We start from the raw sequence: 13,925 nt of genomic DNA on the forward strand, positions 1-13,925 counted from the left end.
GGTAGCCCCTAGACAGTTTCAGTACCTGGTTTCCAGGTACTACCTAGATCAGAGGCTCAGGCTGTCCCTATGAGGGAAGGGACACCTGGAATTCTACTTTGTCTAGTGCCAGTCCCAGGAAAGATGGCTGCTCAGGGGTCAGCCAACATCCCATCTGGGCTTCCTATGCATTCGATGGCCAAATAATGGAGCAAAAGGTGTCACTGTAATAAGGGACTGCTCCAGGAGCTTCCCCCTCGGTTCCAAACTGGAGCTAGCTGCTTACCTCGGGATTCTCATTCAAAGATTTCACAGACAGGTTCTCTTCTCTGAGGTTACTAAAAACCACTGTCGGGAGATGGACTCCTTAAAGTCTAGAATAACAGGAGCCAGAGACCAGAGCAAAAGGAAAAGTGGCAGCGATCGGTTTAGGGAAGTTAATCTGGCGTGTTCAATGGCGTGCTCACGAGGAATCGGAACGCTATTGGTTTCCAGCAGAAGTGCAGCGAGGGCCGAGCAGGACCTGGAATCTCCGTCTGGTAAGATCAGCCACAGGGGTGCAAGCCCGGCGGGTAGCCGGCCCGCGGCCCGCCTACCTGGATTCCTAGGTCCAGTCTCCCGGCTGCTTCTAGCACCCGGAGAAGGATGATCCAGGAGGAGCGGGAGCGGCTTAGTCAGCCGGCGCACTGGGCATGCGTGGTGGGCGGGCCGCTAGGCCGGCTCCGGGAGCCGTGACGAGCCCGGAAGCGCCTGCGCGCGCGGCCGTCGGCTCCCGAACTAGTTTTGTTCGGGCGGGTAGGGGGAAAGGTCCTCGGGATAGGAACCCCTCGGAGAGAACCCTCGGCAGGACCAACGCGACCCCCGCCGGCACCGCGGCAATGTCCAGCAACAGTTTCGCTTACAATGAGCAGTCCGGAGGAGGGGAGGCGGCGGAGCTGGGGCAGGAGGCGACCTCCACCATTTCACCCGCCGGCGCCTTCGGCCTCTTTAGCAGCGACCTGAAGAAGTGAGGAGGAAGACGGGCTCGGGGTGCCGGGGCGGGGCTGGGGTGTGAGGCGGGGGAGCGCAGGCCCCGGAGCCGCGGCGCCGGCCTCCCGCGTCGGGGTCGCACGTCGGATGGGGCGGGGTCGCTGCCCGCGGCGGGTTGGGGTCAGCCGGGCCGTGAGGGTTGCGGTGGGCATCGGGGTGCGGGTGTGTCCTACGACTCCGGGAGCGGCGTGACGACGACACTTGGGGTGCAGCGGTCCCAGCCCTCCCCCTCCCCCAGCACCGCCGCCGGAGTTGGGCCGGGCTGGCCGGGACGCCCCGAGGCGGGTTTTGAACACGCGCTGGTCGTGAATGGAGCCAAACATTGAGAAAGCCTTTTTTTTTCTTTTAAGTTTTATTTTTAGGATGAGGAGAGTATTTTGGGGTCGGGAGTGGGAGTAGCGCTGAGGGGAGACTGTGACTCCAGAAGATTGAGAGGAAGGGTTCCCACGCAATGTGCCCTGAAGAATGGACAGTCACTACTAGAGAGTTTTCAGAAGCCCCCCACAAAATATGTGTATCCACAGTGACTCCTTAAAAAGTTACCATGAAGCCAGGCACCAGGGGCGTTAGGCCTGGAATCCTAGCTCCTCAGGAGGCTGAGGTCGGAGGATCGTGGTTCAAAGCCAGCCCAGGCAGGAAAGGCTGTGAGACTCTCACCTCCAGCGCCCAAGCCCAGAGTTCAAGCCTCAGGCTGCGCCCCCCCTCCCCCCAAAGTTACCATGAACAGATTTTTTTTTTTTTGCTGGGGGGGGGCAGGAGGAAGTGCAGGTTCTGGTGCTTGGACTCAGAGCCTGGATGCAGTCTGTTGTTGGCTTTGTCTTACCAGGTGCTCTGCTACTTGAGCCACAGCTCCCCTTCCAGCTTTTTTTTGTGGCTTAGTTGGAGTCTCTTGGACTTTCCTGCCTGGGCTTCAAACCGAGATTCTCAGGTCTCAGCCTCCTGAGTTAGTTAGGATTATAGTTGTGCCACCTAGCCAGCTTATAATTTTTAAAAATTATCTTTAAAGGGTAACACTAAGGTGTTGCCATTTAACAAAGCAGCTTATGAATACAATATATCTCCATCAGTTTCATCCCTTTCAAGATTGTCACCAGATCCTAATTTTTTACCCAATAATGCGAATTGGAAAAGCATATAACCAAAATACGCCTTTTTTGTATAAAGTTAGAGTTCATTTTAAGTACTATTTATAGTAATAGTTAGAAGCCCTCAATTTTCTTTCTCTTTTTAAAGTTTGATTTGGGTAGGCTTATATTTATTTTTTGCCAGTACTGAGGTTTGAACTCAGGGCCTGGGCGCTAGGTCAAGGCTAGCACTCTGCACTCTACCACTTGAACCACAGCGCCTCTTCTGGCTTTTTCTGTATATGTGGTACTGAGGAATCGAACCCAGGGCTTCATGCCTGCTTGACAAGCACTGTACCACTAAGCCATCTTCCCAACCCATGGTAGGCTTATATTTAAACAATCCTGAATTTGAACCTAGACATTTTAATCTTAACTCATTTTCTCTAGGCTTCAGAAATGCGACTAAGAGCTTGAAATTTATGGTGCCTTTATTATGAGAATACATACAACTGAGTAGAAGTTTAAAAAATTGAATAGTCATAACTGTATACAGAAAATGACCTTGAAGCTTCCAGGAATTAGAAACACTTTGGACTTGTACTGAAACAAAGAAACTCCTGTTGTGGAAGCAGTCAGGAAACTCTTTTAAGCTCTCACTTATAAAGTTGTGACATTACTTGCCCTTAAAAAAAAATCAATGGTGAAATTTATGTAAAAGAGCTTCCTCTGAGCTTGGGGCAGTGGCTCTTGGTTTTAATCCAGAATGGGAAGGATGAGGCTTGGGCAGCCTATGTTCCAAACCTTGCACTGGCTCAACCCTGTCTCAAAAGTTTACCCTGTTCTTTGCTCAGGTTTTTTTTTTTTTTGTGTGTGTCAGTCATGGGGCCTGAACTCTGGGCCTGGGCACTGTCCCTCAGCTCTTCAGCTCAAGGCTAACACCCTACCACTTGAGCCTCAGCACCACTTCCATCTTTTTTTCTGCTTATGTGGTACTGAGGAATCGAACCCAGGGCCCATGCATGCTAGGCAAGAATTCTACCACTGAGCCACCTTCCCAGCCCTCTTTTTATATATATATATTTTTAATTTATTGTATCTTTAATTTATTATATCTTTAGTTGTACAAAGAAGTTCCCATTCTACAAAACAGTATGTGAATACAAGGTGACAACATTGTCACTCATCCCTCCTAACCCATCCCTTCTCTCACTTTTTTTTCAAAATTGAGATTAGGTGATTACATAAATTTCACATATTTCACAAAATTGTGGAATAGTGATATTTAAAGTCACAATCACATTTTAACCTTCACAAGGCAAATTGTCATTATCATGATCTATAAAGTTTGTGAATTCTATGAGCTTTGACAATAATTATTAACAATTATTTTTTCCACATCAGGTGATGATTACATTTCTTTCCTTTTGCTTAGGGTAGGCTGTTCCCTCTTTCCCCTCATTCCTCCCTTCCCCTCGCTGCCTTTGGTTTGCTTAGTTCTTTTTCTTCTTTGCTCAAAAAAAATTACTTTTCTTTGTCTGGCTTCAAACTCAAATCCTTCTATGTACTGGGATTGCCAACATCAATACTAGTCTCCCCTTTGCTCTACATTTTCGTTTGTTTTTTTCTCCTTGAAATCTGGGACTAGGTGCTGTCTCTATGCTTCCTTTATTCAGGTTAGCTCTTGACCAGTTGATCCACAGCACTACTCTCGGCTTTTCCTGAGTAGTTTATTGGCAAAAAGAGTCTCTCAGGCTTTCCTGAGAGGCTGGCTTTGAACCATGGTCCTCAGATCTCAACCTCCTGAGTAGCTAGGATTACAGTAGCATGAGCCACCAGTCCCCAGCCATGTTTTATTTTTTATGTAACACTTTATGGTTCCAGTTATTTAGTTTGCTCTACTTTTTCTTTACTTACCGTAACATTTCTCATTGCTACGTTTAGCTCCTTCAGGTATTCTGTATCTTCAAATTATGTAGTCACTCCTTGAATATTTGTTGAATATTTATATACAGAAATCTCTCACACATTCTCCTAATAGCAAATGTTACAAGGTATGTGAAGGTGACTAGCAAAATAATTTGGTTCATAACTTTGCTTGGCAGATATTTTTAGGTGCTTCCTTTTACTCCAAGAATTCATGAAGCATGACTGACATACTCAATTGTTCTTGTGTCAGTTGTATCCTATATCCTTATGTACAAAGGCTCACTATATATTAGAAAACTTTAGTGTTTCATTTAATTTTTTTGTCAGCATTTCTTCCAAGAAAGTGGTTAAAAGAATTGAAGAGTCAATATTGACTTTATGGACCTGTGCTGAAGGAAAAACCTGGTATCCTATCCCTTTTGTAGTTTATTATGGTATCATCCTAAAGTTAATTGTATTTAAGTCCAAAACAAATATTTTCTTTTTTTTTTAAAAAAATGTATTTTTTATTGTAAAGATGCTCTATAGAGAGGTTAGTTATATGAGTAAGGTAATGAGTATGTTTCCTATTGAGCATTGTTACCCCCTCCTTTGTTTTCCCCCTACTATCCCTTCCCTCTCCACACCCCCAACAACCCCCCCCCAGTTGTAAATTTTCAACGTAGTGTCTTGTACATATCATTGTTACAGTGGGTCAACCTGTAGCCTTGTTTCAGCATTTTGTTATTTCCCTTCTCCTCCCCAAATTAGAAAAAAAATATATATACAAGATACAGGGCACTAAAATCAAATACAATGAAAACAGAGGTTATACCATGGGTGTAGAACATACAAGCATTTTCTTCATAGCACTGTTTGTATCTTTGCTGTGTTTAATATTGTTAGTTGACTTGAATTGTCACATCAGAGAAAGTAAATTTCTTACTTTCCACAAGCACCTTTTACTTACAGATTGGGATTATTTCACATGGATAGTTTCTCTATTTTTGTTTTACTTTGGTACAAGTATCAAGTCTAGGACCTTACACATGCTAAGCATGTGCTCTATCAGTGAGCTATATTCCTGGTTCTCTGCCTATTTACTGTAGAGATACATAATAATTATAAGATATTTATCTTGCCTTTAAGAATCTTAGAATTTAGAGGACAAGATAAACAAATGTGAACTCACAGTCAGGAATACAAACCTGAATTGCTATTATATTGTGTTATAATTTTCAGCCTTCCAATGTGATGTACTATCTATTGTTATTTTAAGCCTTTATTTATATGAAGTGGTTTACTGAATAAAATGGAAATGTTGAAATTTGAAAAGTAAAACACATTTTAGATTGAGATGCTGAAAATGTTGGACCCCCCAGGTTGCAAGCATACTATGAAAAGGTATAGACTCTTATTGGGTTCGTGTGTGTGTGTGTGTGTGTGTGTGTGTGTGTGTGTGTGTGTGTGTGTGTGTGTGTGTGTGTGTGTGTGTGTGTGTGTGTGTAGCAAATGGAAGCCTGGCGTAAGTGGCTCATGCCTATCATCCTAGCTACTCAGGAGGCTGAGATCTGAGAATCACAGTTCTCTTATTGGGTTCGTGTGTGTGTGTGTGAGTGTGTGTGCGCGTGTGCGCGCGTGTGTGTGTGCGTGTGTGTGTGTGTGCGCGCGCGCGCGTGTGTGTGTGTGTGTGTGTGTGTGTGTGTGTGTGTGTAGCAAATGGAAGCCTGGCGTAAGTGGCTCATGCCTATCATCCTAGCTACTCAGGAGGCTGAGATCTGAGAATCACAGTTCAAAGCCAGCCCAGGCAGGAAACTCCTCCGTTAGACTGGTATCTCCAATAAACCTCTCAGAAAATGGGAATTGGTGCTGCGTCTCAAGTGGTAGAGTGCTTGCCTTGAGCTGAAGAGCTGAGGGACAGCGCCCAGCCAAGAGTTGAAGCCTTAGGACTGACTGGAAAAAAAAAAAAAAAAAAAGCAAATGGAAGAGAAAGGATCAGGGACCAGGTATAACTCCTTCAAAGGCATGGCCCTTTATTCCTATTTCTCCCACTTTTAAAGTTTCTAGAGCCTCTCAAAATAGTGCCAGCAGTTGGGGACCAAGCATTCAGCACATGATTTTTTAAAAATTATGTAAGTGTGTGCAAAGGGTTTCAATTCAATATGTCAATTTATGAGTATAATACATTTTGATTGGTGTCACCCCTTCCACTATCCTCCTCATCTCTTCCAACCCCACCCAGTCCCTCGTTACCTGGTTCTATTTTCACATACGTACATTGAATATTATGGTTATATTTGCTTACTCTTCCTTTCTCCAAAGTTTCTTTCTGTTGTGCTCAGGAGTAAAGGGTTGCAAGTATGAAAATGTAAGCCACCATGGTTTCTGTATCGTACTATTATATACTTAATCAATTTACTTCCAAAGATTTCAGTTGCTTGAGTTCTACAAACTCCAGTTTTGGTAACTGATCTGTCTTGTTAATTCTTTTTAGCTGTTTGAAAATTATGTCCAATTTTGTTTAGGTCTTGACAACATACTTGCTATATGTGTCAGTTGTATCCCATATCCTTATGTACAAAGGGCTCACTATATATTAGAAAACTTGAGTGTTTCATTTAATTTTATTGTCAGCATTTCTTCTAAGAAAGGGGTTAAGAAATGAAGAGTCAGTAATGACTTTATGTTTTATTTAACAGTTAACAAAAAATTATATGCCTTGATACAAGATGCTTTAATGATAACTGAAAAATTTTGGAACTCTGAAATATTTAACATTTCCAGCCTTTATAACAAAATGTAAGATACTATGTTGTTTTTAAAAAGTATTTTGGATTTAGAGCAACATTACTAGAGCTGAATGATTAACAAAAAAAGCAGACAGATGGTTCATTGAAATGTTTTATTTTACTGCAGGAAAGTTACACGCATAGAATGACAAATGTATTATGGTGAAATTATTTGATAGTATTGCACTTGTACAAATAAATGAACTACTGACAAAAACAAATTGCCTCTTGTCCAAATTCAGAATTTAAAGTGAAGAGCCCAAAATAGAATAATCAGGAAGGAAATGATTTTCCTGTATTTCATATTATGAATAATGTTGGTTGTATATTTAGGAAAGTCTTATTTAGCATATCTGCTAGAAAGAGTTCATAGATCTACAAAATTGAACAATAAGTAGTCAGTGTCTTCACATTGATGGCCTGGTCATTTATATACTGATAAAAGTTGATGCTAAATTAGAAGGCCGGTATCTTTAATCCTACGTCTGAATAAGTTGGCATAGCTGTTGGACAAGGAAGAGACTGAGGCTGGTTCTAAGATCATGAATGGGCAGAGTATATCCTTCAGCTTTACTCTTGGGATGGGTTGTTCCCTGAGTATTTTAAAAACTAGGGAAGGATGAGGAGGAAATTACTAGAACATGAAGCTGGAGTGGGAAGGTAAGGAACAGAGTAGAAGGTGGGGGCTAAATTATATCAGGACTTCTAATTGTAAGGATTTTGGATTTTCTGAGAAAGCTACTGGAGATTTTAAAACAAAATAGGCATTTAGAATGGTCAATACGATTAAGTGCTGGTTTTATGCCATGATATACTTCAGTAACAAAAAAATTATAGAATTAATTTATTGATTCACCAAGTAAGAGTGCCATTTGCATGTTAATGCACTGTTCTTAATTCTGAGTATTAAACAGTAGATAAACAGTAGATTAAATAGTAGATAACTTCTGTCATAGAGACTATATTCCTGGTGGGAGGAAGACAGGTGTTGAAAAAGTGACAAGGTCATTTGATGACAAGAAATGCTCTAGAGAAAAACAAAGTACACTGGGTGAAGAGGAGAAGGGGAGAAGATAGGAGCTAGAATGGGGTTGGGTTGTTGTTTGGGATTCAGGGTTTAGGAAAACATTCTTAGAAAATTGTTAATAGAGCAGGTAGATAAAGGGAGGGAGGGAGTGACATATAGATAAATGTCTTAGAGGTGTGCTCACTTACAATGAATAGCAATTGCTTAGGTGTCAAGGAAGAATTTTTAATCTGTATGAGAACAGTGGAGGCCAATGTGGCGGGAGTAAACAAGGAACAGAATTTGCATAGACTACAACTTGATAACTACCATTTTATTTATTTATTTATGTATTTATGTATTTATTTAGTGCCATCCTGGGGCTTGAGCTCAGGACCTCTGTGCTGTCCCTGATCTCTTTTTGCTCAGGGTTCTGCCATGTTGAGCCACAACTTCACTTTTAGTTTTCTGATGGTTAATGGAGAACATGGTAACTTGATAAGCATTCTTAGTGCAGAGTTAGAGCTGAAAACCTGATGAGTAGGTTTAGGAGAGAAAGGAGAAAGGGATTATAGTATATATAATAGTATGAAGAGTAAAGAAATGGAGCAGTACCTGGGGAGAAATGTTGTTATGTCAAGGGATTTTGTTTAAGAGGTGAGAAACTGGAACCACTTGATGTACAGTAAGAAAATATTGATGACGCAATAGAGAAAGGAGAATCACTTTCCCTATAGAAAATTTAGCAAGTACAGATTGGCTATAAAACAATTCTCATTTTAACACCTAGAGAGAATTAGTAATATAGATCCTTCTCTTCTTCCTTTTCCGCCCCCCCCCCCCTTTTTTCTCTTGACATCTTAATGGAAGCCTTCATGACCTATAACTTTATTCTGCATGCCTGCAAACCCATCCTCACCAGGACACCTGGTCTACTGCCTGCTTGAGTAGTAGCTGGGCCCCCTTAGACCATGACTGAAGTGGCCTCCTTTTGCTTGAACAAATCCTGGGGAAACAGCTTTCTATGTGATCCTGTGCCAGCAGGGCATCCAACTGGCTCTGTGTTCTCAAGGGAAAGTTTTTCAAATGAGTTAAAACTTTTACATCCTGGAGACAGATGGCTAAGGTCTGATAGTCCTGAGATGTCCTCAGGCCATCATTCCTTTTGTCCCAGTGCCCAGTCCCAGATTCCTTTCTGTGGGCTCTAATCCACACCATTCTTGCCTGAGGCTTTAAACAGAGTCCCTTCCTCCCCACATTGCATGTTTTTCAGATATTTCTGCTTTGCTTTTTGCTCTCAGTCTCACTGTAAACCTAGCTAAAAGCAGCCAACAATAACTAAGCCACACCCTGCATTCTATGTTGTCTTGAAATTTCATTTGCAAAGTAGTCCCTTTTTTTGGTCAGTTGTGGGGCTTGAACTCTGGGCCTGTGTGCTGTCCCTGAGCTATTCAGCTCAAGACTAGCACTGTCACTTGAGCCACAGTGCCACTTTTGATTTTCTGTTGGCTATTAGAAATAAGAGTCTCTCTTAGATTTTCCTGCTTGGGCTGGCTTTGATTCTCAAATCTCAGCCTTCTGAGTAGCTAGGATTACAGGTGTGAACCCCTAGCTCCCAGCAGTCCATTATTTTTTAATTCAGCCATTTCCAGAATCTCAGGATATGGACAAAATAAAGAGAAATTCATTGCCAGAATGTGACATGATTGTGTCTCTAGTGCAATTCCCAGTAGACTTCTCATTTTCACCCCAAACGTTGGATGAGTCTAATTTTCACTGTGTATCTTCCTGTTGGCATCTTAGTCTTTTGAGCTTCCTCTAGAGTTATCTATTAAGCTTTGCTTGTAGCATTCTAGACTTTGAACCTTCAAGGCCAAATGCTTCCACATTCCTCTTGCAAATCAGTTTCAAAGGCTTAAGAACTGTATGGTTAGGTTTGGTCGCAGTAGTGACTCTGCTGTTACCAGTTTTCTGGTTAATTTACTTTTCTGGTTGGTATGACAAAATGTTTGAGGGAACAACTTGAGGAAATATTTATGATAGCTCGCAGTTTCATCATAGAGGGCAGAGAGAAGGGGATACAGTTAAGAGACAGGGCAAGATATAACCCTCAAGGACATCCACCTAGTGACCTATTTCCTCCATTTAGGCCTAACTCTTACGTTTTATTATGTCTTAATGCCATTTTATTTTATTATATTATTTATTTTTGCCAGTCCTGGGGCTTGAACTCAGGGACTGGGCACTGTCTTTGAGCTTCTTTTCCTCAAGGCTAGCACTCTGCCGCTTGAGCCACAGAGCCACTTCTGGCCTTTTCTGTTTATGTGGTACTGAAGAATTGAACCCAGAGCTTCATGCATGCTAGGCAAGCATTCTACCACTAAGCCACATTCCCAGCCTCAATGCCATTTTACTATATATAAGTTCATCATGTTTAGGTTGGAGCCCTTATAAACTAATTGTCTGTAGATACTTCTTTACAAACATATAAGAGGTATGCTTTGCTAAATTCATAGACCATTTCTCAATTTAGTCAAGTTGACAATCAAGATTAACCAGCACAAAGGCCAAGAAAAGAGAATACAACTGGAGAATCATGCAGGTTGATCATATGGGGTCTTTGCATTATGTCTAAGATTTGAGAAAAGAGCCAATCCTGCTTTTTCTGTAGGAAGATGAAGGGTAAGTAGTTTATTGAGAAAGGATGTCACACCCACTCTTGAGCTGCTCTGCCTGTTATAAAAACCTATCATAGGTTATTAATAATGGTGCTTGCAGGCTACTTTACCTCATTATGTCTTTAGTTACTTATGGAGGTGAGGATAGCATATTGAATAATTAAATAGTCATTAAGATGATAAGATTTAACATATTTAAACAATAGTGCCTGATATATAACAGTATTATTATACTGTTGTAACACCGTTAAAATCAGTGAGCTTTTTAACAATCTGTTTTGCTTTAGTACGATATATCTTTTCAAGCCATATGTTTTTAGAATCATAGTTAATTTTCAACTAGACATTGCTTTATATTTTCAAATTTCAAAGGATTAAATTCCATCCTATTATTTTTCTAGGTCATATTTCACCAGCATCTGAAACAACTATATGAACTATATTTAATCACATAAAAAATAAGTGCAGTTAGTAAGCATGTAGGGGATGAGTTCTTCTGTTATCAAAGATTTGGGAACAGTGATTGTAGTATGGGGTGGTAAAAAAAAAAAAGGCATTTGTTTTGAAATTTTTATATAACTTTTAGGCTAAGCCAGTAGTGGTTATTTCTGAAGATGTTTCCCATGTGGATGCATTAAGTATAATAGCAGAAATAATTATTTTCTTCTGGCAGTGTGACTCATTGCTTCCTTTTATTGACAATGTCATTGTTTCCTGCTAGAAAACTGAACACAATTTAAACTTGCAAGAATATGGAACTCTGTGACATGAATTTGGGGTACTAACCTTATACCTGCCTGTGCTTTAATTTCCTTCTTTTTCCTTCATTGAAATATCAAGTCTCACTATAAGCATAAATACTTGAGTACCCCTCCCCTCTTAAAGTTGGTGAACACAATGTGACGTCAATAAATATGTCTAGGTAACTGATGGCAACAATAAACTTTGGTCACTTAACTCTTTCACTCCATGCCATCAAAGATTAATGGAATGGCTGGCTATTCTGTGTAGCCTCTGTTCTTGGCTTAGGGGATAAGAACCAGCATTATAATTGTAATAATATACGGTAATATTTTATATAGTACTTTTTATTTTTGGTGGTTTTTTGATCCTCTTTTTTTTTTTTTTTGGTTTGTTGTGGGACTTGAGCTCGGCCTAGGCGCTGTCCCTGAGCTTTTTTTGCTTAGGACTAGCACTCTACCAATTTGAACCATAGCTCACTACTTCCAGTTTTCTCCTGCTTAATTGGAGATAAGAGTCCCGAGGACTTTCTTGCCCAAGCTGGCATCGAACAGTGATCCTCAGATCTCAGCCTTTCTGAGTAGCTAGGATTATGGGCATGAGCTAAATGCACTGGCTTGATCCTCCCTCTTATATACCTTAAGAATGCTTAAGTCCGCTTGCCTTTTCTACAATATTTAGGCATGTCTTCTGTTCTGTTTATTAGATCATGGTAAGAAAATCAAATCTAAATTTTTGTTGATCTTAGACGTGAGCCTTTTTTTTTTTTTTTTTATAAAATGTCACTCTTCTTTCCTTCTGTGATTCTGAAGATTAAACCTACGTCCTCTTATGTGCTAGATAAGCACTCAACCACTGAGGTATGACTTTATTCTTTTTATTTCATTTTTAATTAGTGTACATTTCTAATGTTTTATTGTGGTATTTCCATATGAAAAATGCCTGGTACATTTTGAACATATTCACCCCTTCCTCATGTTCCCATTCTTACCTTTCTTTCCCAACATTTGGTGAATTTCACAATGCTGTCAACACACACACACACACACACACACACACACTCCTTTGATCCTACATTTTGAACATATTCACCCCTTCCTCATGTTCCCATTCTTACCTTTCTTTCCCAGCATTTGGTGAATTTCACAATGCTGTCACACACACACACACACACACACACACACACACACACACACACACACACACACACACACACACTCTCTCTCCTTTGATCCTTTTTATTTCCTCAGTATTTCTCCTTCCATTGATTCTTTCCTAGACAGTATCTCATGACCCATTACTATTAATACTGTTATCATCATCTTCATCATCATTTTACATCATCATTTTAGGTCTGCCAAACCTTGTACATTAGAGTTCTCCAGGCCCCACATAACTAGACCTCTCTATTGACTGAATTGTTTATAGCATATACTCTGCTGTTCACTAGTGATATGATTGGACCCCAGTTATTCAGTCAGTAACATTTCTGGATTTGGGTCTTTCATAATTACATTAGCTATGAATATCTTTATGTGGGTGGCCTCTTCACCCCACCAGACATCATATCCTATTCTTCCATCCAAATGCTGTTAGGTTCACTTTTTATAGGTCATGTCTTCTATTTTTATAGGATTTCATACCTTTCATGCCTACATACTTGTAATTTTTTTTCCTTTTAGTCTTCACTATAATTCAAGGTATATGATTGCCTAGAGGGTCTCGAAGTAGGAAACTACTTCCCATATCTGAACTCATTCCCTCATACTTTGGAATTTCAGGACTTTTATCTTTTTTTAGATTAATATTTTAACCAAACGTCTGGAAATCTTTTGTTTCCATATGCCTGCTCTCATATATCTACACCTATATCATACTTTTCTATTAACATGATTTTGGGTGATAGTGACCACAGATAACTGTTATCTCTTATGATCATTGTTTGTATTTTATAACAGCTTTTATTTTTTTATATTCAAAGCAAAATGTTTTGACATGTCAATAGAGTATGTTTTATATTTCAAAAATTTTTAAACTACATGTAGAAATAAGTTTTAACAGGATAATTATAGTTAAGAATTATTTTTCAAGCAGATGACAAAAGTTATATAAACATTAGTGTTTTGCACTTTTAGATTGTATTCCTGTCAAGTAGGAATCTGTGGGATCCTTTTTCTGTTTTTATACTTACATATCCTTTGTCAGGAAACTTGATAGGACATGTGACTCAGAAAAAATTGTAGTAAAAAAACAAATTGAATTTACCACCTTGAGCATTTTGAAGTTTATAGTTCATTAATGTTAAGTATATTGATATTGTTGTACCACAAATCTCTAAAACTTTTTCAACTTGCAACATTGCCATGGAACTTTTTAGAAGCTGAATTTTTCAAGTCCTTCAGAGACAGAGCTTATCTAGGGTAGATACTGCACATTGGTTTCCTTGATTCCCCACAGAGAAAGCTGATCCAAACTCATCAGATGGAAATCTTACCTTCCGTGGCCTTGGAAAGTTGTTTTGTTTTTTAAGAAAAAGTTTAAAAATTAATCTAGCTTTCAGTTGGCATATCCTATTAGCATAGTTATAGAAAACTTATATTTACAGTAGTTTATAAATTTTTTGGAGGAAGATCTAATACTAATATTCAAACTCGATGCACAGACTGACTCTTTGGCATGTCTGTGTTTATGCCCATCTGTTACAGTGGCACCATGCCCATTATTATGGTGG

The 13,925-nt window shown here is 40.1% G+C and overlaps 1 protein-coding gene across 1 annotated transcript in view; it reads left to right on the forward strand.

Annotated features, from left to right (window-relative positions):
• The first annotated feature begins 724 nt into the window (after window positions 1-724).
• Ap3b1 (adaptor related protein complex 3 subunit beta 1) overlaps window positions 725-13,925 on the forward strand; it is a 226,083-nt gene continuing 212,882 nt past the window's right edge. The window contains exon 1 of the mRNA XM_042690763.1: window positions 725-985. Coding sequence (XP_042546697.1) covers window positions 858-985 — 128 coding nt within the window. The 5' untranslated portion in view covers window positions 725-857. The remainder of the gene's footprint in view (window positions 986-13,925) is intronic.

Source organism: Dipodomys spectabilis, unplaced genomic scaffold, assembly GCF_019054845.1.
Source record: "Dipodomys spectabilis isolate Male_0828 unplaced genomic scaffold, ASM1905484v1 ptg000140l, whole genome shotgun sequence".
Taxonomy (NCBI): domain Eukaryota; kingdom Metazoa; phylum Chordata; class Mammalia; order Rodentia; family Heteromyidae; genus Dipodomys; species Dipodomys spectabilis.